General features: G+C 39.0%; 1 protein-coding gene across 7 annotated transcripts; it reads right to left on the bottom strand.

Moving 5' to 3' along the window:
* Positions 1–193: 193 nt before the first annotated feature.
* LOC128741236 (lipase member I) lies at positions 194–23,456 on the bottom strand. 7 transcript variants are annotated; one of them, XM_053836886.1, is made up of 8 exons: positions 18,466–18,575; positions 15,783–16,012; positions 2,041–2,107; positions 1,713–1,962; positions 1,495–1,652; positions 1,209–1,426; positions 721–886; positions 194–659 (listed from the first exon to the last, which is right to left on the bottom strand). In XM_053836886.1, the coding sequence occupies exons 2-8, from the start codon at positions 15,823–15,825 to the stop codon at positions 581–583; spliced, it is 981 nt and encodes a 326-aa protein (XP_053692861.1). In that variant the 5' UTR covers positions 15,826–16,012; positions 18,466–18,575; the 3' UTR covers positions 194–580. The 7 variants fall into 7 exon arrangements, with proteins under 7 accessions (XP_053692861.1, XP_053692866.1, XP_053692864.1 ...); XM_053836891.1 differs by having other exon boundaries at positions 15,783–15,962; positions 18,466–18,567; XM_053836889.1 differs by having other exon boundaries at positions 18,511–18,559.
* Between the last annotated feature and the right edge of the window lie 1,853 nt (positions 23,457–25,309).

Here is a 25,309-nt window from a genome sequence, read left to right as displayed (position 1 = left end):
TTGAACAATGTTATCTTACCAAAACTGCTATTCTCTGTCGATTCAACAAATATAAGATCAGAAGCCAGTGATATTGATGCTCAGTAGTATCAGCAACATTGAGATTTTTTATATTAAATCGAAATATCGCACAGTAATTGTACCCAATGACCTTTCTTTTTAAATGTACTTTTAACATAATTAAATCCATAGATTTGAAAAGCAGCCGCAACAAAATTCTATAATTCACAATTCACAAACTATAAAATTTAAAAAACTATACAATTTCATCAATTTTATAAAAAGGAATATGTTAACAGACTGGACAAATATGGAGATTATTAGAAAGGATGTATTGTGTTTTGATTGATCGAAAAAAGATTGCAGGCGACTCCGGTAAAATCTTCTGTATTACAGATGCAACAGAAAATTTGCAATTTGTTCAAGAATAATATTAGTAGAAGCACAACATCCTTTGCAATAAAATCTAAATAATCTCACATGCTTTGGGTGCCCGATAAATTTTGTGCCTACATCGAAAACAATTTTGTACTAGACTTAACGCTAAGGCTGGTAACGCCAAACGGCGCGATCCACACTGTTATTCATATGTGGAACCCGCGATACCTCTCGAATAGGGTGGGTTTCCATTCGTCTGCAGGTAGTAGTCTCCTTTCGCACTAAAATGGACATGTCCGGTGAAAAAAAAACCTTTAGATTTAAATAGGTACGCCAACTTACTCCGGACTGCAGTCGATACCCATGTGTGCTAGCTTTGCCGACCGGTCGATTTTGTTCTCTTTGAAATCTCCCCAGGATTTACAACGAACCGAGTGGAAGCTGGCCGTTGGTCGTTCAGCAACACTTTCCGCCCAAAACCACCAGGACCGCCGATGGCTGCAGAGATCTGTGGAAAAAATCGGACTTTATTAGATAGTAATTGTATATGGTATTTCGGCAATGTCCTGTAAACTGTAACTTGTATTAACTTAGATTATATCAAGGCAGGATGTACACACATGCATAGCGACAGGCATGAGCTTCGGGTGAGTCCGGCTTGAATGGCACTACTGCAGAGGAATGGGTATTGGGTTATAGGGAAGCAGGTATTCCATGCAAAAACATAAACGTAGAAAATGAAGAACAAACATAAATACAAGCAAGCAAGATCAATTCAATATGCCACTATAAACACTGGAATTAACCATATCGATTTTAGAAAACTTTACCATTATCTGTCAGTGGTTTGTAGTTTCTCTTAGGACATCCTGGCTGAAGCGTTTTGCCGTTGTTTGGCCAAAAGTCAGCCGTTCCAGTGCTCACTGGTGCTCCGTACAGCCAGGCGTCCGTATGAATAACGTCCACGAAATGCGCATCTTTCTCGCTGAGGTGCGTCACAAACACACCAGGATAGAACGGTGGGAAGGCTGGATCCAGTGCAGAAATTCTGTATGAATGAGTTCCAGGAAGGGATTATAAATTGACCATAGTGGGAAAAGGAGTAAGTACGTGTACCTTCTCAGTTTAATCTTTTTATCGGATTTAGATAATACGGTTCGGCCAGCGTAACCTGCCAGCTGAGCACCTAGTGAATGTCCCACTAAGTGTAGCTTATCAACATCTAATCCGGCGTTAATCATATCTAGTATAACCGTGCCCAGTTTGTGTCCTAGCTGTAAGGTGGGGTTTCTGGTGAGTTAAACATTTTTCATACAATAGCATTCAATAAGAACCTTTCGACAATTGGGGACGGCTTCCAGCAAGTAGTTTCCATCGGCCAGTTGAGTCCAATCCAGAACAATAAGGTTATGGTCGTTTCGCTTCTGATATGCATCGACGATCACGTGCACGCTTTCCACCTCCGGCGATTCGATGTACCCGTGGAAGTACATGACGGTCCGTTTGCTGCGATCGAACTTGGGGTGGTGCACGATTTTATCAGCTTGGTCAAGTTCAAACACTTCATGGTCGCCGAACTGTGTACTGCGGAAAAAAATTGAAAGCAAAGGGAAAATTTATCGTATGACCGGCTAGCACAAATAAAAGCTGATTCTGACATACCCGTGGAAAAACATAAACTTTGCCGTTTCCAGCTGTGCCTTGATTGGCCGCAAACCGATCCACAGCCCTGCGACGAGACGGAAGAGAAAACGTGAGTTAACAATTAATTCTAAGTGGCAGTGGAACTGCGGCTGTATAATGAATACACAGCAAATAGAGAGATAAATTGAACCAATTTATGCATTTGATTGCGTGCACTGTAGATTTTCGATGTCGTTAGTCAAATATTTATGAATGGTTTGATTGAGAGGTTGGGTTTTTGCAATTGGTGCAAAACTCGCTGGGTGATACAAATTACTACATTGTTTAGGAAGATTTCTCGTGTAACTGTTCAAAAGGACCTAAGGAAAATTAAGAGACTCTCTTTGGCGTCCCTCTCGTCCGTATATTACGCGACGTAAATGCTTTCCAATGAAAATTTTCTTAACATTTAGCTAAAAAGTGACGCTAGCAACGGATGCAACCGATCATGCAAATCTAATGTTTTAAAGTGTATTTACGTCGCCGTTGCAAGCGAAAGAGGAGAGGCATAAAGAGAGTCTCTCATTGTTGCTTGTAAAATGATGCAAAAATCAAAATACCACAAAAATACATATATAATAAAAAAAAACCGGTAAAAAACAACGCGAAAAAATGATGAAGATATTACAACAATCAATGAAAATAACACAAAAAGACATAAAAACGATTGAAATTACAAAAATGATTCCAAAATAATACAAAAAAAAACACCAAAATAGTAGGGGAACTATGGGTAAGACGAACAGGGTGGGTAAGATGGACAGGTGGTTGATTCTACCAGTTCAGCATTAAAATTCGTAATGTTTTGATGGGCATCCAACCATCTTGCTATCTCATGATGTCTGAACGTTTCCATCATCATTTAGAACTTTCCAATTTTGATAAAGTACAGAAAAACTAAAAATTGAAAATATTCTGCGTCTGGATGTAACTTTTTTGCCATTTTATTTAAGCTTTTTAAGCTTTTTGAGTGGTGTAATTCCAAAATGTTGCCCATAGCATCACGTATTTCGATTTAATACCTTTTCAAGTAACGTCTGCATTGAAATAATACGTAATTTCATTTGCGTATGCAAAATTGTGAACGCTTTAAAAAAATGTATAATGATGGGGTGAAATGGATAACTGCTAGTGTGGGTAAGATGGTCAGTGAACATATTATAAAAAATTGTTGGTTTTGCTGCTTAGTGATATCTCAAGCAAATAAATGAAAATTTAACCGGCAAATGTGTACCTACTTCAAACAAATTAGCAGCGGCCAGGCATGAAACAGTTTTTGGAATGCTTGTTCATATTGCCGCTGCCAAACAATTTTCTATTGGCTGCCTCTAGTGGGAGGGGGTGGACTGCCTCCTTCAGTTTTTGTACGCTACACCATCATATTTTACGTATTCAATTTGTTAAGGATCAAAAATAATATTATGCTCTTAGTTGGGGCGATTTACAATACCTGTCCATCTTACCCCCACACATTGTCCGTTTCACCCGCAGCACTAAAAAAGTTCACTTTTTCGGACCATTTTTAATACTCAAAATACACATTGAAAAACATTTTTTGCTAAATATTTCACTAGCTGCTTTTGAAAACAATATATTGAACTGAAGTAAACTGTATTTAGATTTTATAAATCATAAGTTCTGTGTATTATATTAGCTGTTCTTCTTAACCTGTTCGTCTTACCCACAGTTCCCCTACAAAAATAATATAAAAGCAACATAAAATAACGTAAAAAGGATACAGTAACGTTACAGAAATAGAACGACATAGATGATAAACAGATATTTATTTATTTACAAGTCGTCAATCAAATGTAGGTTATATAGGACAAAATTAGAAAATGGTGAAGAAGCATTACAAAAGTGCCACATATGATAAATGATACAAAATAATAATGATAAAATAATATACAAATAATGTTAGAGAACTGTCAAAATACCAAAATATAATACAAGAAGGATAAATATAATACCAAAACTATATAACAATAACAGAAAAGTTACCTAAAATGCTAGTATTTATATTTTAACTAGTTGAGCCCGAACCTTACGACCCGGAAAATATAAATGTCTGCTAAGAATTCAGAAAACTGCAATTGGCCAGTGCTTGCGAAGATGGTTAATCTTTGTATTAGTTCTTTGAGTTCTTATATTGCATAGTATAGCACTAAGATATTGTACATAAGAGTCATAGCCGGAAACTGAAACAAATAGTTTTTATGGTCGTATTTGATTTTATTTAACTGAATAAAAACATCTGTCTGTTTGCAATATTTATGTAGTCTGATTAGAGTAAAATGTTGCTTTGATCGTTTGCTATCATTAACTCATTTTTTAAAAGTTTGCGATTCGGTCCGGTCTGATTTAAAACCGACCATATGATATCGCGACAAGGAATCGAGTTGAGCAGTCGAGTCGAGCTGTCGAATCAAGCAATTGAGTCAAGCAGTTGGGTCGAGCAGTCGAGTCGAACAGTCAAGTCGAGCAGTCAAATCGAGCAGTCTAGTCGAGCAGTTAAATCAAGCTGTTCAGTCAAGCAGTCCGGTAGAGCAGTTGGGTCGAGCAGTCTAGTCGAGCAGTTGAATCGAGTAGTCTAGTCGAGCAGTCGAATCGAATGGTTTAGTCAAGCAGTCGGGTCAAGTGGTTAAGTCGAGCAATCGAGTCGAGTAGTCCAGTCGAACAGTTTATTTGAGTAGTCCAGTTGAGCAGCAGAGAAGAGCAGTCGAATAAAACAGAAGTCAAGCAGTTGAGTCGAGCAGTCCAGTCGAGCAGTTTAACCGAGCAGTTAAGTCGAGTAGTCTAGTCGAGCAATTGAATCGAGTAGTCTAGTCGAGCAGTTGAGTCAAGCATTCGAATAGAACAGTTTAGTAAAGCGGTCTAGTCAAGCAGTCGGGTCAATCGGTTCAGTCGAGCCGTTAAGTCGAACATTTGAGTCGAGCAGTTCAGTTGAGCAGTTGAATCGAGCAGTTAAGTCGAGCTGTCGAATGAAACATTTAAGTCAAGCAGTTGAGTTGAGCAGCCGGGTTGAGTGGCTAAGTCGAGCAGTTGAATCAAGCTGTCAGTTGAATCGAGCAATCAAATCGAGTAGTCTAGTCGAGCAGTTGAATCGAGCAATCGGGTTGAGCAGTTCAGGCAGCCGAATAGTCCAATCAAGTAGTTGAGTTAAGCAGTTCATTCGAGCAGTCGAGTCGAGCAGTTGAGTCGAGTAGTCCAGTCGAGCAGTGGAATCAAGCAGTTGAATCGAGTACTTGAGTCGAGCGTCGAATCGAACAGTTGAGTCGAGCAGTCTAGGCGAGCAGATGAATCATGCTGTCCAGTGGAGCAGTCGAATCGAACAGTCCAGTCGAGCAGTTCAATCGTGCAGTTAAGTCGAGCAATCGGGTCGAGTAGTAGTCAAGCAAATGTGTCAAGCAGTCGAATCGAACAGTTGAGTCGAGCAGTCTAGACGAGCAGATAAATCATGCTGTGCAGTTGAGCAGTCGAATCGAGCAGTTCAATCGTGCAGTTAAGTCGAGCAATCGGATCGAGTAGTAGTCAAGCAAATGTGTCAAGCAGTCGAATCGAACAGTTCAGTCGAGCAGCCCAGACGAGCAATCAAATCGAGCAGTCTAATCGACCAGTCCAGTCCAGTAGTCTAGTCAACCAGTTGAGCAATCGAGCAGTCCAGCAGTCGACCAGTGAGGTGACTGAGAATACAACCCATTGCTACGAAAGCATGACATCCTGTCAGGGACCTGTTTTTAGTTACGGATAAGCCTCTTATGACGTCCTGTCAGAGATCTGGTTTTCGGTACAGACACAAGCCTCTTATATAAATAGATGCTTTTTGCTTTAATTTGTCGTCGGTTTGTGTTAATTGTGTTTCGTTGCAGCATTTCTTGAGAATTTATTAAAGGCGTTACGGTGCCACCCTCAATTTTGTTCAAGGAGATTGAAATTAAATCCAAATTAAAGTTATATTGTGTATTGTACTAAATAGCAAAATTGATCCTCGATGGTTGCTAAAGTTTGGTGTCCCACTTTCTACCAAGTGCTGGGTACGCCAGTGTATGCATGCTTAATATTGATATTTCCTTCATATTTGTCTTTCTGATAACGACTATTACGGAAACACTGCCGTACTCAGGCTTTAATAGTTAGTTGTAATGTTCTATTCAGAGGGGGCCCTGTAGCCGCACCCGCAAGGTTACCGAGTCTGCCTTGTCAAGTGAGTAGTCGTGGGTTCGAATCTTAGTAGAAACAGGCCATTCGCGATGTTATAAGTGACTTACTTTAGCATGGGCTTATTCTCAGGTCCCTCCACATTCTTCCTACTGCATTCTGCATTTACTAACAATGAACGCACCTTAAATTATAACTAGTCTCCGTACTTCCTGGCTCTGGAGTTAGATTTGTTTAAAAGTAGGACGAAGCGTAGAAGGAAAAATGGGGTGAAAACACCGACATTAAGCACGGATAATAAGCAGATCGCTAACTCTATAGCGATACTGCAAAAATAACGAAGTGCGGAACAACAACTGGATGATATCACATAGATCAGGTCGTAGTGATAATGTCCATACAAAAAAAGTGTTTTATTCATGTAGATGTTTTATTCAAATCAATTAGTATAAATAATAAAATAAAGTAACCAACGAGTTATGTTTTGACTTAGAAGTCAGGCAATCGTAAGATGATCGTATTAAAATGAAAATTTGTGTTACACCGGAAAGAATTAAAATTTTTGTATTGTATTCCTTACATGTATTTTATAAAGAAGGTGAGACACGTGCCCCAGTGTACTCTAGTACAGACACGTTACATAACTGAATTGTTATCAGTTTTATTGATCCATGCGAAACAGCTGAATTTGTACGAGTGAGCATTGCGAGTACACAAAAACGTTTACATTGTACAACGCTTTGCGAGACAGAAATTTGGTGTGATAGTTATTAACTCAAATGTCACGGAAAAATGGCAAAAGTTGCAATTTATTTTGATGTCAGGCAATAAAAATTAAAACTGGTATACTCCGAGATGGGTACGAGCATTTTAAATTGTTTCTGGACTTTTTAGTATTTTGGTGAACAATCAGCTTATTTCCGATTAAACAAGTATACCAGCATCCAAATAGCTGGGGTTTGTAAACTTTAAGCATGTTTCGAAGAGTTGATTTTAAACCTAACTTTAGTTAGAATGCTCTGTACATTCTAATAACATTTGATAGTATCAAAGTCTCAAAGTTTCCTTGTTTCACACTACCTTGTGATTGTAAACACGTCAACTTCTCTCAAGGTAATCCGCTAGAGAAAAGCAATAAAATCGATTCATAGATACTTGCTGAATGTGCGCTATACTCTCTTCCTTCTTGACCGAACGTCGTCTACTGGTAGCTTAACAGGTAGAATAAATACCACGCCGATAGAATTGAATATGCAAGACAGGTAAACCCGTCCTTCTATTAGCGGCGACATGTTAGCTCTGTAAAAGGCAAATTGTGTTCTCTCGTCCGTATCTACCAACGTCCAAAATCCAACCGATAGCTCTTTGTATTGTAACCTTACAGTCAAGCTAGAGTTAGTTTCACATCAAGTTTTGTTACATTTGCTCTATCGATTAAAAAACGGATGAAAATTTTAAACGCTTCCGTTAAAATTAATTTTTTGTAGACTTATGACCTAGGAAGCTAACGTTTTTAGCTTCCTCATTTACCGGACTGTTAAGCGTGTGATATAAATTAAAACTGTAGTAGAATAATTACATTCTGATACGATACATGTAGGTGATACACCGACAAGCACAGTGTGGGACGCAACCTACAACTGTTTTTTCTGAAGTGTCAATATAGTAAACATTCCATTGAGTAATAGTTTAAGAAGCATGAGCTGATCAAATAAATGTTTGTCTCTTCTTCTGTACATTTGACAACATTGATTGATGTTTTTATTTGTTCTACACAATAAGACTGGTTCTTGTAACCATTTACGCTGATAACAAGCGTATTTCTCAAATTAGTTTACTGTGTCCATCACGACTTATGCAAATTGGATTGATTTTGGTTGAAACAGATGAACGCTAACTTCCCGAAGGTCACGTGTCCATCCACCACAGATAATATTTCGCACCAAGTGGTTGACCCCTAGTTGTACATAGCTTGGCAATATGCGGCTTGCCAATCAGCAGATGGAACATTTCACACTCTCGCCACATACTTGGGCTATAAATAGAATATGCGTGGCACTGGAAACGATATCACTCCCAATGGGACGCTTGTTTACATTTGCAGTTAATAATCACGCGGTTCGAAATTTATGTATTCGACGAAAGCATTGTTGAATGTTCATGTAGCCTTTCATGTTACAAAGTATTGTTGTTGAGTATAATGAAGACATAAGACATTTTGTATGAATATTGTTTACACTAGTAGAAATAATCAAACAATTAAAAACAGAACGGTGGACTACAAATACAATTAAATTGATTGATATCAATAGAGTAGGGGTTGATTCTCGTGGTTCTGTAAACAGTGATGTCAGTCTTTTCGATTCCCGATTATGGTGCGGAATTTTTCAGACTAGAAATTTTCTCGATTAGCCATGGGGCACGGTGTATCCACAACGAGCAGAGTTGTAACGTGACATTCTAGTGTCGACCCTTGTCGAAAACCCGATTTGGCACCATCCTCGTTTCTTAACCTAGTTTTTTTCCAAATTTATTATTCGAACAATAACTTAAAACAGAGGAATAGTATACGGCGTTAACCAGTGCTTCACTATGTTTATTACTTGCTGCAACTCATGCCCTTTTTGGTGTCCCCAAGAGTATGTGCCCTTGGCGGGGGCCAATCTAACTAACCGCACAACGGATGCTTGTCTTGCATGAACACACGCAGAATGTGCTAAATAAAGAAAATCATAATTCTTTCAACTATGTAATCATGAATTGATCGAGTCCGTAATTGGACCCCGGTCAAAAATGAACAATACTGTTTGTTAACCTTTTAACAAAATTGCATGTGGGTCATATTTCTAGGAAATACTTTCTAACGAATAATACCCTACTAACTCAATTGTTACAAAGTAGATGTGGCAACTGACATTTGACTAATGCTGCTCATAAATAAGCTGCTGCAACCTGTAGTGTGAAAATTGTGCTGCTTGGGTAGAACCGTAACTACTTCACTTTTTCGGCGATAATCCGCTTAACGAATCAGTGCCGAATTTAGGACTCGTCTCCATGTTTATCGGTCTTGGGCTGCCGTTATCCAACCGCCCTTAATATCCACTGTATTAGTATCCTTGTCAACACCGAACGGGTAGGGGGCTGCCTCGAAGTCGTCGGCATCTGTCGGGCTCTCTGTTGAATTGTTTTCGGCGGGTCTCTCATTCGGCATCCTTACTACGTGGCCAGCCCACTAAATCCTGCCCTGTTTTAGTCGCTTCACCATACCAGAATTAAGTATACAAGGTATATTTCATGATTCACGCGTCTGGACTACACTCCTTTTCTAATATCCCGCTTAGAATTGATCGCAGGGTCTTAGGACAAAAACGCCAAGAGCTCATCAGCCGCTCTCTTTCAACATCCACGCCTTCTTGGCCGTAGAGTATCATCGGAAGAATCTGCTTCTTATAGAGCCCGAGTTTCGTACGGCAACGGGACCTTAGCAGGCTACGTAATTCGTAGAAGGCACAGTCGGGAGCTGCTATCCACCTTTACTTCATGGCTCAAATCGGTTTAACATGTTACTAACGTACCAAGGTCCGTACAAGTCCGATGTCTCACCTGTTAGTGTGACGGTTGGTTTTGAACTATCAAGGGTAGCACGTATCAGCCTAGTCAGTTTTGTTGATAAACAATATTCAAACATAATCCAGCATAGATCGTTCAGTCTGACTGAATCGTACGCCGCCTTGTAGTTTATAAGCAAATGGCGAGTCTGCATGTTGAATTCCCGGAACATATTTAGGATTTGTCGCAAAGCAAAAATTTGGTCCGTCGTCTCTCGAAAACCGCACTGGTATTCGCCAACAAATGTTTGCTATAACGGCCTCAGTCTACAAAAGAGGACGGGGGAGAGAATTTTGTATGCAGAATTGAGAAAAGTAATGCCCCGATAATTGCTGCATTCGAGTCGATGGTACTTTATGTATATAGGGTGTATGAAACCTTCCAACCGGTTCATAGGAGGTTCCTCTTCAGTCCATGACTTTAGTATAACCTAATGGACTGATTGATTTCAGCTGTTTGCCATTTTAAGCTCTCCAGCTGCTTTTTTAACCTCGTCTAAAGTTGGTAGAGTCACAGCTGGTTCATTGTCGTCATTTTTTCGTTATCATTTAATCGTTATCCGGTTTCTGTTGACAGCTCCATCTTATTCACCATTCATTAGTACATCGATCACTCGGTAGTAGATATTTCGATAATCAGGTTCCCCTCCTTGTCGTTGCACATAACAGAGGTTGGCACGGTCCAGTTCCTAATTCCATTGATTGTTTCAAAGAAGCTTCTCGTATCCTCCCTCTCGAAGCAATTTTCCGCCACTGCAAGAACACACTGGCGTTCCTTACGACGATGAAGCATCTTTTCGGCAGCTCTAGCAGATACCTCGGTATCTCTCTCTGCTCTAGTGTGTGTTACAGTTGCAGGCAATTTGTGAACTCTGGCTCGATTCTTCTCGTCAGTCACTTAATAGATGTGTTTCTACTGCTCGTTCAGGTTCTCTTTAAGTAGTTGACCGATCCGCTCATCAGCTTTCCGAGAGTATTCTGGAGCAACTCCTTCCGCTGATAACCGCCGAATGTTCAGTCTATCTTCCTCGTTGGGATCGATTTGAACACGTTGAACAACCCGGCGCAAGTCTTGCTTACTAGGAGATAGTAGTCCGAATCGACGTTTGGTTCCCGGAAGAACCGCACGTCTGTGACATCCGAAAAATACAGGACATCAACCAGAACGTGGTCGATTTGAGAGCAGACCTCTTCATTAGGGTGCTTCCAGGTATGCTTCGGAATGTTCCATCGTGCATAATATACACTACAGCTCAGTATAGCCTACTGAATATTTAATCTATATTATTTCTCAAGGGGACATCATTTTAAAACAATCCTTATTTCTTTTATTTCAGATTTCGATTTTACAAATTTTCTTGTTTATTTTGATACAAATTTTGTAATGATCCGATCACGGGTAATCGATGAAAAACGATCACGAAGTTTTAAAATCGTGTTTTTACAGAAACGACGTTCCACCCCCACAGTTTCTAGTAATAAAGTCGAAGTCATCTGCACAGCCAGGAATTAGCTATTCTTGTGGAATTCTTTCGCTTCAGATTACACCCACGAGCTCTCAAGAAGCTTACTTTATATTATCCCACGAATTCACAAAGCTCCTTGAGGATGGGACAAATCGCCCAGGTAGTTTCTCCTGCTACCAAATTTTAGAAACTATCCAATGAAGTTACGTTACTAGTGGTTATCATCCATTTTTGAAGTGTTCTTCCGGAAGTGGTTTCTCTCCGGCAGCTCTATTAGTCTTTAGTTGTGCGATTTGTCACCCAACCTGATCGAGAACGGCAGTCAAGACGCTACTATCATTTGTGGACACTTCCAGTCAGGTTAAATTCCGTATAGCCTCCTTCCGTTATATCGCCATTGAGATTCTCATTGAAGAACTGCTTCACCTGTTGATCACCTTGGGTTCGATTATAATAAGGTTTCTCAAGAAATGTCAGCTTTCGGTGTGCATAACCTTTACGGGATTGGTTCACCTTCTTATAGACCTTGGGCGCGTCTTTAGTCATTAGATCAATTGTTCTAATTCTTCGCTATCAATGTCCTCTTTCTGGTGCTTTTTCTGCATCAGGATCATAGTTAACTGGTTTGGTGCACGTTAAGACTTAGCGAAATATCCCCTAGTGGCAATACTTAGATAGTTTTCTCCAGGATTTTTTCATTCTATCACTTGTGGTCCTATATATCACTTGTGGTCGTTCCCAGCAAGCCACAAATCGTATATCAATATATGAAAATCATCTTAAATGTCTCTAAATAAAATCGAAATCGTACACAAAGCTTATTAAATCGCACTCTAGTTTATATGCAATCGTACAAAATGATGACGACTGATTTACATACGATTTTCATCACAGAATTGTATAGCATTATGGAACTAATCATGTAGAGTCGGATCTCATCGTATACAAATACTTATGAATGTGAATTGTTTACGAATTATCTACAGTACGTATATCGCCTCCAAAATAGTACGCATATGCTGGTTTCATGCATCTAGTGCGATTTTTCAAGATATATATCGGTACATATTTCTTATTTTTCACTTTGATATACGTACGAAAATGTTAGCTGGGTTATTTTTCCTGGATTTCCTGGAGGAGATCTCCAGGTGACCTTATGGATATCTTTGTGGGAAGAAGGAAATGTTTTTGATGATCAGGCCCTGGGAAGCTGCAAAGTTGATACACTATTGGCCGTTATCATTCATATTTTGGGGCCTTACTCAGGTTCCACTTGACGATAGCTCAGTATTTCTCATGTGGGCGGAGCTCTGGATTGTTGGAAGGATGCTTATCCTCGGATACTACCTGCCTGTTGTTGACAGAATACCAATCCATGGTCTTTATTCCGTAATAACAGGCGGCCAAATCCAATCAAGCCAGCACAGAACAATCGTATTTAGAATCATTGATGATTGAACAATTGTAGAAAAGACAGCCGTTCGCCTAATTTTACTGATTGATGATTCCGGTTGTAATGTCACTTTTCAAGCCACATGTGCACATTGCTTGCCAAACCAGTTATTTAATGCCGAACTGCGGTAGTCTTCCCAAGTAACAATTTGGATTTTATTACACTTTTATGATGGCATTTAAGGCCAAAATTGGTCATGAAAACCGCCATAAGAGTACAATGAAACTCACATAGTTGCTTGAGTCATATGCTTGAAAATGTTTGCCCCGTTGCTCCTTCGAGTGCCGTCAATCACCACACAATCGAATTTCATCATCATCATCATCGTGTACAGTTTCCGGAACCGTGTTTTGGCCGTCTTGTTTTGTTTATCGTCGTGATTTGGAGTCACTATCTTCTTATAACTAGATGGTCCGACTTAATTTTAGTTCGCTACATGGTTGTAGCTGACACTGTCAGCTTGTTGGCGACATATCGGACGAAAACGGAGAGACTGCGGCTTTCGATTTTTTTCCTGCGGTAAGATTTCTTGGCTGTCTACAAATATTTTTCGAACAGTTGTATCACATTGGTGACAACTAATTTGGGCATTTTTATCTATTTTACTGGTTTTTCGTGTGTGTCAATTCATAGTCTTTTAGATTAATTTCATGACGGAGTTTTTGTTTAATCTTGAACAAATGACCGGTCATGCGCTATTTAAAAAAAGTATATTTTTCTGAATATTAGAATATTTAAAAAATGTATGTCTCATGAACCAAGCGTCGTAGAACTAGCATTTTTTTATGAAAATGTAAATAAATTGTAAATAACTAAATGTAAATAATCCAGCCTCCCAGTTGGTCTCGAGGAACGACGCTGGTCTAACAAGCCAGCCGACTCGTCGGATGTTCGAATCTTGGCTGGAAGAGGCTGTTAAAGTCAATAGGATCGTAGCACTAGCCCTGCAATTGTCCTGTACTGTAACAGCTAACTGCCAAGTCTGATGTATAAAAAATAGAAGGCCAAGTTTCGATAACGGAATATCCCAATAAACATGTTTGCTGTATAATTACTTATTAAGCGCTTGTTTATTGATTATTGGCTGTATAATGTTTGAATAAGCTACTATTCAAATAAAATGTTTGATAGGATAGCACGTAGACTTTGATAAATAATCCACAAAAAAAATCGGAGGGGTTGTGTACAAGACACGACCGCATATATAGGTGACGCAGGACTACGTAAGTCTCTTTGTAGTAATAGTGGCATGTATTCATGCTTGTAATCATTCAATTCTTCATGTATACATGCTATATGCAACATATATACATGCTACATGCGTTGTATGTAACATTTATCAAAGTAGTAACATTGCATACGTTCAATTCTCAAAAGATTGTGCATTTGAAAACAATTTAACAAAATCAAGAACACAAACTATTGCTTTCCTGCTACGTTACTGAAATTAAAGATTGTTTTTATTATCCATGGTTTTCCACGTTGAAGGGATTTTATCAATTCAATCCTATTTTATCAACAGCGCATCTTTTCACTACACTTCTAATGAAACGGCAAGCATGCATATTCATACAGATTCGTATTATAACCAAACACTACAGCTGTGGCACATTTTTCCAACACAGATATCAAGTTCGCCGAGGTATAATCGTCTCGCAGTAAAGAATTTGCGATCTGTTGGGCTTGGGACAACGAGCTTGTGTCATTTTTTCTGGCACACTTCACTAACACAGACATCAAATTGGACTAGGTTTAATCGCGTTCGTAAGAAATCTGTTGGCACGAGGGGGCTTTGATACTCTCTCTGGCGTACTTCCCAAGCAAGGACATCAAAATGGTCTAGGTTGAACCGCGGTGTTAAGAAATCTTGTTGAAATGAGAAAACTTGGTCACTTGCTATGGATTATTTCCCAAGCACAGATGTCAAATTGGTATAGGTTTAGATCATCGTAAAGAATCTTCCAACCAATCACGAAGCGAGAATTCTGGTAAAACATAGGTTCATTATTTTCAATTTTTCTATAGTTCAACATCAAGAGTCCATACTTCTCTTCTTTTGGGTCAATTCTTAGAAGATTTTCCGGTCGATTGGTGTAAGAATATTGAAAATCGGAAAACCGCTGAGCTATTAGCGCTCAAAACCTTTCATTTTTCGTGACGCTCGCAGTTTTGGATTTTTTGGAATGACACCTTATCTCAAAACTTGCCGTAAGACGTAGTCCTACGTCAAAATATCTAGAAAAACTTTTGCACAAAATTTTTCACGGTGGTAGAAAACTCCAAATAAAAGTCAGAAAACTATATTCCCTTCAATGGAAAATTTTTCTTGGTCGTAGTGGTAGTCCTTGGTCGTAGCTGCACTAATGATGATTCTCATACTAATCATATATTTGAAGTTCAGGAAACGTAATTTGCTTATCAGCATCGTTAAACTGAATCAACTTTTTATATGAAGATAGCTGACATGAAAGTTACGAAAAACGAAGCGTTGCAGGATCAGAAAAAAGAGTGATGAAAATCGTTCATATATGTACGTACCACCAAAAAATTATCAATTGGAGTAACACTATAAAAATCGTGATTTATATAAATGTAGAAAATTATGTAAAAATCCTAGTCTACTTGCAAAATTCATTTCCGCAAAAAAGTTGCTTTGTTAGGAAGTTCGACATGGTGAAGCACTTCAGTAATGTAGTATCTTATCGCAATAAATATCACGCACGACATCAACTGATTCGTGCTATTGTCGGTTGAAATTGCCGTAATTTCCACTTGTGACTTCCGACCCTAATTAAAATCTGATACGTTAATACCACAAACAATAATTAGTATAAATTAGTGTACCTACATTTTCTAAGAAAATCTTGTGAGAAAACCACAATGTTTCTGTCTCTTCAAATTATTTATCTAAACAGTAAACTGTGATGTGTGTTTACGCGGAGAAAACAAAGCTCAAAGCTAAAGTCATGTTAGTATACTGTTTGGTCATCGTGAAATGAAATGTGCAAAATCATTCCCCAATATTTATCATCTTACTTGGATTTTTGACTCGTTTCATCTTCTCAGTGACGCACGTCATACACGGGGAAACGTCCGATATTCACTAGTTCGTATCACTTGAACGCAGGTGAGACGATTCACAAAACACTAACTACGGCGCTCTTCCCGACCTGCTTGTTTCATCACCGACTTGCTACTGATCAGCTTCTCCAGCGACTTCAATAAAACGCTCAGTTAATTGCTAGCTCGCACACTAGTAGATAGAACTGTAGGAAACGGAGCTGTCAAGAACGCAAAGAACTCCCTCCCCATGCCGATTAGCCCCGTGCGCAACCCATGTAAAGCCATTTGACGCCACCGCACCACACCGCCACACAGTTGATCACCTTCTCGAAGTCTTTTCGCATCGCTTAGTTTAGCTAGTAGTACCTATCTACGTGGTATCTATCGCCGGCAGTCAATAACCCGTTTCAAAGAGTTCATTACTAGCGCACCTCTTACTCACCTTCAATGAACCGAAATGGAACAGAACTTTTGCAATCGGAAAGTCAGCAGCAATTAGTCTGCCAATGAACCGCAAACCAGAAAGTTCTAACAGCGCTCGGGTTGTCCCAGAGAAATAGAAACCGTGGACCTTTACAGAATGGGCTGCTAAGCACTGGTGACCGGGTGGCAGCTTAAAATCAGGTTCCGTTTTGCCTTAATGTTGGCGAGAAAGAATGCCGGGTCGACTCAGTCATAACACCACACCGGTCGGTGGCCTTGGTAGGTTAATAAGGTTCTGGTGCAAATGCGGTGGGATAATTTTCCAACCATTGATCGCGTGCAATTGCGCTTTGGCAGAAAAAGTGGTAGGTACGTAGGTAGGTAGGTATATAAGTACGGCATCTGGTTTTGGTCTTGAATGAAGAAAAGACGGACGGCTGGAGAACACGCGATGGATGGTTAGCATCTGACGTGGAAAGCCACAGCTTCAGAAAAATCATTGTGTCGATTGGATGAGAGATAGGTAGATTGGCAAAACAGAATGCAGAGAATTGCAATGAATTGTTGGCACAAGTTACCTTGAATTTCATCCCATTGTAAGAGCAATGCTGGCAGAATATTTGCACACGTTTTATTTCGCTCTTTTCATTCGATGGCATAGATATTGTGTTGTGAATGTAAGCCTGAATAAATTTTCGGATGAAATCTCATCATGAGAAGTCATTCAACTTGTCAAATATCAACCACTGCCAATTGTGAGAAATTTTTCCAATAGAAATTAAATGACTAACTCATCCAAAATATTCTATTGTTGAAGAGCTAATGGCGTGCGCTGTATAAACACATTTACCAAAATTGGCTTCTGAAGCATTTGCTAAGCTGACACATGTAAATATGACGTGACAATTTGCCTTCTAATTCTATGTTTCCAAATAGTAGACTGTGGTATGTAAATACAATGTCCACTGCATGTTAGTTTGCGCAGATACGAAAAATGACAGTAATAGGTTCATTTAGTAAATGTACATATGTCTTTACATTTTGCTCTTTTCACCTTTTACATAACTAATGTCGAAAGTATTAGAAAGTTGTACAAAACAGTTGCTGCAAAAACCTGTTTTCAAATGAAACAAAAACGTGGCATATTCCTTATTTATAAACTATTTTACATATTCAGACTAACTGAGATATTGGAGAACTGAATTAAAGATCATTTGTATCATTAAACTGAAACAAATGAAATATTTTTATATTTTTGGTTTAGTCTGTGTTGAACATTATATTATTGGCAGTATATCCAACTTAAAAAAAAAGAAAATTCGCAAGCCGGAGACTAGCTTTTGTCCATTCGTATCCCCACCTTAATGGAAATTTCACAGACCATGGAACGAATACTAAAATCATGCCACCAACCAAGTGATACTCTATGTGTCTCGATTTTCTCTCCAAATGCCTCGTCCAAAGAATATTCTGAAGCAAACACATACTGACATTTGTTCTAATTATGTGCTGAGAGTCGTTCTCGCTAGAGTGACTATATACAGAGTGGCGACAAGTCATCCCAAATGTATGCAATGCGGGTTTTCCAAGGTTTTTCTTTCTCTTTCCTGCATGCGCGTTGGATAGGTCGTCTGCTCGATTGGAATGACACTGACAGATAATTATCATTCCAATTTTGACATTGTCGCCACTCTGTATATAGTCACTCTAGTTCTCGCGTAAACATATGAACTGTAATTGCACTTAAATAACGGTTCCACCACATTAGATCAAAACCGGATTCTAGAACTATTTATTGCAACCAAGCAGTGCGAGCAGAGTCTGTTTATGCTTCTGCGAAACTATCGAGAACCGAACAAAAATAGAACCTAATGGCAAATTTATACGAACTCGAAAAACATTAATTTACATCAGATTTTGGTTCGATCGGCACTTGTTCTTGGGACCCGGTTATATAGTTTCCGGTTTTCATGTGCATACTGGTAATGAATCCTTTAGTTAACAAATTCAAAAAGGTACACAACTTTGTTACACCGGTTAGCCGAATATGAGAAACAAAATCGATCGATGAACTAAGCCGATGCGAAATGACTTCTTGCGTCAGCATTTTGTTAGTGACACAACAATGGCAGTAGCGGCACGTTCGCGATTTAGAATTTTCGATTTTTTGTCGCCAGGCCGAATGGTAGTCGTTGAACTAATCCACGCAGTTCACTTATTTCAGCAATCTTACGTAAATCTAAAAACTTATAACAATGCAACGAGTTCAAACATGTACATTGACAATTTGCTAAACGTTCACAGTAAATAATGAAACCCAGCAGAGATGAACGCACAACTGACCGAGACGACGCGATTAAATAAACTAAACTGATGTAAGTTACGTAGCACACCTACCACCTACCAGTAACAGTGCTACACATTCGCTCAAAAGTGCCCCTATAGTGCGGCGCAGGTTAATTCGATCGGCCTTGAAACTGAGCGGCGCATAGTTCTCTCCGCGAGGCGGTCGCGAATTGTCATACAAGTTTTGTAACATCATAGGTGAGAATGGTCGTATACAGTAATGGTTCGATTTTGTGCCCGCTGAACCGGCAAGTTTTACCAATAGGCTGGTCTGCTTGCGGCATTTTTCAAGTATACTTTTATGAGTGTTAGCAAGTTAAAATTTATTGATAAATTAGAAAATTCATACAAAAGTGTAAAGTTGGTATTGCTACTGATGCGTAACGTTCACATTACATATATTCTCAACGGCTAATATGAATTTATCCAGGTGAACTTGAATGTGAAATAACGTTCAGAACATTCTACCTACAGACTGACGAAACTGACAGTTTTCACGTAGCGTTACGTTTTAGTTTACTACAATGTGACACGCTTCACAATGGCCACCCTATTACCCCTTTCAGAAATAAAACAACTTGTACAACCCCCTTGTAAGAGACCGTCTCCCTCTTTTGTCAACCCCCGGCGCTGATTCTTTAATGCCAAAAAACACGCGTTTGACAAACGACGCTTGATGAAAAACAGTGCTGAAGTTCCGGAGCTGTGGCGGAACATTCATACTCACGTTCCTCGTCCCCCTACATGTCGGTTCCTTCCCAGCCAGCTCCCTGTCAGCTTCTGTCACGTAGCTAATTATGTATTGGTTTGCTCAATGAAAGGTTTATTTACCATATTTTCCTCCTCGGTGGAACCCCCTTTTCTCAAAGTCAGTTGCACACCTGCAATCGGTTTAAATGCACGAAAAACGCAACCCTTTTTAAATATTTATATTTCTTACCCCCTTGTTAGGGATTCCCCTCTTTTGTCAACTTCCCAGTGCTGAACATGTCAAGGAACATGTGTGCCAAGTTTGATGAAGGCATTTCGGAGTTATGGCTCTCTCCCTGTTATAACCCCCCCTCCATTTGTCAACCTCCTGAGTCCTGATTGGCTTATGCCAAGGAACATGTATGCCAATTTTGGTGAAGAATCGGCCAGGCATTTCGCCCCCTGTTAAAAACCCATTCCTCTTATCAACCGCCCACTGCTGATTCCCTTATATCACGAAATATATGTGCCAAGTTTGGTGGAGATCGGTCAAGGCGTTCTGGAGTTATGGTGGAACATACATACAAACATATAAACATACTCACGCTAACTTTTATATGTATAGAAGAGAATAGATAGGGAACGGGAGGATATTTTCAGCCCATTAAGCGGAAGCCTCAAAAAAATTCAGGAAATGATGTTGAAACTATATTTATTCGGGGCAAGATGTTTATACCAGTTGATAGAATAATATTTACTGGATATCGGCCTGCATTTCGCATTCAATGAAACGCTAATGAATTTGAGCTACCTATAGTCGCGAGAAATGATGAAGTCGCTGCGGTTAAATTGGGCCCATTTTCTATAGTGGTGTGTGTGTTGTTTAAATAACCGTCAAGCTGAAAAAGCCTACACAGAGATTACTGTTTTTCAAAAACAGATCAAAAGAGAGACAGGTGGATAACGTGATAACGGATAGCGGATAACGTGTCGGTAATGCCTACATATCGGCCCATTGAAAATAACTAGTGTTGCAATGACAGCCAGCTTGCTACTGGCGCTAGTGTATCATTGAATCGTTCATATACACTAACAACAGAAGCAAGTGGTGGTCACTCAAATACTAGCTATATCAACACGATAGAAGAGTTTCAGGCGCAACTGCTTCGCATATTGGTAGTAGTATAAAAAGAGCACCATATGCTGAAATTAAAAACAAAATGCTGCAAATTGCTAGTGAAAGAAAATTGACTTATATTTTCATATCAGAGGGGAGCTTTTATGTTCTTCCGTGATAAAAAAAGAGTAGAATTGTTTTGTGATACCATATTCACAGCTGTTTAGTTTCTAGAATAAGTAAACGTGATCAGTCGCCGGGGGAGCGTACATGTGCGAAAAGTGGAACGCTTGGACTGGTTGGAACAAAACTAGATCTGAGACTAATTAGTCTCAGTCTCATAAAAGCTCATTCTCTGATATGAAAATATAAACAATTTTCATTCACTAGCAATTTGCAGCACTTTGTTTTCAATTTCAGCATATGGTGCCCTATTTACACCACTACCAACATGCGAAGCAGTTACGCCTGAAACTCTTCTGTCGTGTTGACATAGCTGTATTTGAGTGACCACAACATGGGTGTGGTATAGTTTAAATGCCTAATTCACTCGGGTACCAACCGAGAAATTGTGGGTTGGAGTCCCACTACCACAAACTACTCAATATTTTTAGCCGCAGATCGAAATTTTCCCAGTATTCAGTCTAACATTTTTCGCACCAAACGCTCCTCTGCTTTAATCAAAATAGAGTTTACGTTTGATTTACGAATCGTCGTCAATGTTTCCTTAAACCGTTTGATAACGCGCTGGTATTTCTGGGTAATTTCAGGCTGTTTAGCTAGCCTTTGTTTTCACAAAATACAGTCGTTTGCGGAATGTCAAATATGCATAGGTGAAGCTAACAAAATTTCCGATACGTGGGCGCCAAGAACTTCCAAACCCGTCCACCGAGATTGCCACAGTATGAGCAAAAGTTTGTTCCAATTCTAAATGAAGCAAGCTTTAATTATGGTCCCACCCTAGGGGCGTCTCACTAGATTTATATTAAATATATTCACTGCAAATGCTGCAATCACTGCAAATATCGCTTTGCATCCACGGTTGCAGTCAATAAAAATAAAATTTGCAGCAAAAAAATCTCGCTTGCATTTTTGCAAATAATGTAAAAAGCTAATGCAAAATTGCGAAGTGAGACACCCCTTGGTCCCACCTCATACCCCTACAAAGGTTTAGGCAGGATGGTTACTGAAGATATTTATAATATAACAATGTAGCCAGGTGGTAAAAGCAAATAACGAGCTGGCTTCTAATACAGACATATAAAACTTTCAAGCGAATACAAAATTTCAGAAACTGCCCGAGGCTTGTCCAAAACGTTTCCAACCCGAAAATTATCTGGACTTGATTAGGAATCAACCCTAATGTTTTAGAGCTCGACAATTGTGACTAGAATTGTTTTTAGATAACAATCTAGAACTAGGGGGGAGATCCTGCAGTCCTTTGGTGTTCAATATAAACCTCCGCAGGAAAGCTATGGGATACGAGCCCTAAGGTTCACAAGCAAATCCAGCTTCCCAAGCAATAATATAAGTTTTGTTGTGCTCTTATGACGGTTTTCATGACCATCTTTGGTCTCAAATGCCCTCATAAGAGTGTAATAAAACCCAGATTGTTACTTGGATTCTTCTCCAAGCCCTTTGTTCAGGAATTTAACCTGATCATTGAATTTCCAGATTGTCTATGTCTGTTCTTGCACGCGTGGCTCAAACATGTGTATTTGTATCTCTATATTTTTTTAATTAATAATCATAACATAATCTAACTAAAACATAGATAGTACGATTTACTAAGACTGTAAAATGGTGATGGTCCGACCATAGTAGTGACCCGACGCTAACGAGATTACTCAACAAACAAAAAAGCATGCAACGCGATGTAAAAATGAAAGTCTTGTAACTGAACCTCCAAAATTTGAATACTTCTCTCAAATAGTCGGTGTTGTGGATACCTAGCCTCGCACCCCCCCAACTTAGGTGACTGAGAGTTTCGCAAAGCTTACTTTTTCTAGAAATTGCTATACTTATTAGGACAAAATTAAGATTCGATAGTCAGATAGCAGGTGCTGAGATTTTGATCACTATTGATGACAAAATGGGTCAATCACAAAACCCTGAGTCCCGAAGTTTATGCAAACAATCAAAACGTAACCAATTCGTAGTAACCACTTTCAGCGTTATTTGCTTCAGAGCAGTTAGTAAATATAAACTATATAGCTAATTTGTAAACAGAAATTAATAAACGGTACTTGGGCATTGTGTTTTTTGTTGTTGATAAGGACTACGGTGGGTCAAATTTAAAAATACACACATATAGCATACACAGTGTAAAACATTAAAGAAGCAGTTATCAATGCAGTACAAGTGATTCACTTGCTGTTTTCACATTAGAAAAACTGTATACACTGAATGCTGTTTTTTGCGTGAATTTCAGAATTTATGTGAATTTTGGAATTTGCGAGGTTGTGTTTTACACGTCTTTTTTTATGGGGAGTTTTGAAATTCGCACGGTTATATCTATGCGAATTTCGGAATTTACGCGGATTTTACGAAAGTTTCGAAATTTTCGCGGTTTTAAATTTGCGTAATGAGCGACTTGTGTGTATTCAAAGTTCAAAACAATTCCTGCACTCTTCTTGTAACTGACAGATAACCACAGTTTAATGTTTCCGGGACTAGAATTATACGAGCAATGCATTTTTCATTACCATTATCTTCGAGTGATTAGGTAGATTCATGGAGCAAATTATATAATTTTCCTACGCGGTCTATCATGCATATTTATCAATTTTGTCTAATTAACTCTCTCGACATGATGCCGCTCTACTGAACACATACGAACCTAGTGTCAGAATCAGCATCGATGATACAGCAACCACTGTTTTCGTTGTACCCATTATCACTGCAAGTAATGTGTAGTAAAACTTAAAAAAGAAACAATTACAAAAACTAAACGACCCAGTCAAGTCAGCACCACTTTAAAGTCCATTGAGCACTTGCTGTCGAGCATTGCACGCGACCGCGCCGAGTCGAAAATATCTTTCGCGGTGGCGCTGAAATCTCTGTCCGAACTGAACTGCACGCTGGCGAATCCCGCAGTGAACAACGACGTCAGAGACAAGTCGAGCGTTATCATCTGACTCCGACTAGTACCTAAGTTGAAAAAAAATGAAAATATAATCGCCAGACAAATCCCCTTATAGACGGCTTTAGATTCCGGATTTTGGTTATACTCGCGGGCTTATCTGATAATTGAAATCTGTACGGTTGAGCAGGCCGTTTAATATGGTAATTTTTTTGCCGTAGAACAATTGATCAAATTTGACTAATTCGATAAAACAATAAAATGCAACACTTTTTTTAAGCGTTGCGTTACATATGAATAACATATATATGTATATGAAAGCGTATAGTGACGTCGTGATACTGTAGTTGCGACGTTGTGAGTTCAAAGTTACAAATTTTATCACCGTTACAATTTCCTCCATCGCGGAGTCGCCGTTCCTATCTATTTAATGGCGAACCTCTATGTATATACATCGTATATTAAAAATTAAAGGTAATGGTTCCTAAATTTGCTCGCGCGCTTTATAGAAGTCTTGCAAAGTTGATTACCAGTACCGTGAATGCAGCTAATCCCGATCAGTTCCTAATTCCGATCACTCAATCAAAGTCGCCGATTTTTAAAAGATTGAATTAAAATTCATAGTTTAAGGGCAAGCTTTGCTCATAAGAATTCTCATTAACTATGGTTTTTGATACAGTCTTCTAAAAATTAACTACGGACTACGGATCGGAATTACCTGCGTTCACGGCCTATGTTTCACTGCGTAACTAGTTAACAGTCTGATTAACCTAACGATTCACTTTATTGACCTGTACCACAATCAGGTTTCATTTCATTGATAGCTAATTTATTCAATAGCCAGTAAATGTACCTCAACGGTTTCGTTGTTGCGATCATCACACTTAAACCTGTGAAGCATTTGGAAATTGGAAATCGTTTACATTAATAGTACCTAGGTACCTGTAGTTTGTAAGCAAACTACGGTTCAAAGAATGGCTAACTAGATAATATGCGATTAATTTCCAGTGTCAAGTATCGTAGAATGGGTCATTTTGTGTAGTAGCTTAATAACATTTTTAGTATCAGGTACTGGCACTCGGAGGCTATCCGAGGCTATCGGCTAACCTATCAATTGGCAGCAAAGTACGAGTGGGATGAAAAAAAATCTGTGTGATGATAACACAGATCGTCATGTTTTGCAAAAAGTCTTAACGTTATGGATTTTTTCAATTTCTTCTCAATTCGCATTATTTTTTAGGAGTCTCATCTTCCACTAAATAGGGTTTATTTCTAATTCCCGTCGTAGCAAGGAAAGCCACTCTAATTTTCATCATTTCTTGGGTGGATTTAATGAATATTCCAAAAGTTCTTGTGCTGATTTGACTTAAACGCACTTACCTTCCGATCCGTGCACTTTGAATTCACTAAAAAGCGATTAGTAAAGCATTTTATTGAAATTACGCAACTGACTTTATTTCTTAAATTCGTCGTACCGTTTTAAAATCCGTCCATCAAAATTTTTCATCATCCGAGCTAAAAATAATAATAATGTTTACGAAGCAAGCGCGCATGTATTTGTATAGGTCGGCATGACAAATGTTATTCTGCAAAATTTCTGCTGGTCATGCAAGTTTTCCCGGCTGCAGAATAACGACAATACGTTGCGTGAATTATTTTCATTTTATGAATGACGGAAATTGAAACGATTAGTCGACATTTTCTTCTTCGTCGCACGAAAAAACGTTGGAAAGTTGGCTGCTAGGAATTCTTTGATGGAAAAAAGCATTTAAATAGATCTCAGCACACTTTGATTGATCGCGTATGATAGCCAATAAATTATAATATTATTAGGGGATAATG

The sequence above is a fragment of the Sabethes cyaneus genome, chromosome 3 (assembly GCF_943734655.1).
Source record: "Sabethes cyaneus chromosome 3, idSabCyanKW18_F2, whole genome shotgun sequence".
NCBI lineage: Eukaryota > Metazoa > Arthropoda > Insecta > Diptera > Culicidae > Sabethes > Sabethes cyaneus.
The sequence above is the reverse complement of the archived record's forward strand: the minus strand, read 5'-3'. Positions and strand labels throughout refer to the sequence as shown.

Coding starts and splice junctions, on each gene's coding strand:
- LOC128741236 (XM_053836885.1), bottom strand. CDS start 23,279: ATGGGTACAACGAAAACAGTGGTTGCTGTATCATCGATGCTGATTCTG. Junction 2,108..23,224: donor GATGCTGATTCTGACACTAG/GTTCGTATGTGT, acceptor GTCTCGTCGCAG/GGCTGTGGATCGGTTTGCGG. Junction 887..1,208: donor CAAACCACTGACAGATAATG/GTAAAGTTTTCT, acceptor TTTTTTCCACAG/ATCTCTGCAGCCATCGGCGG.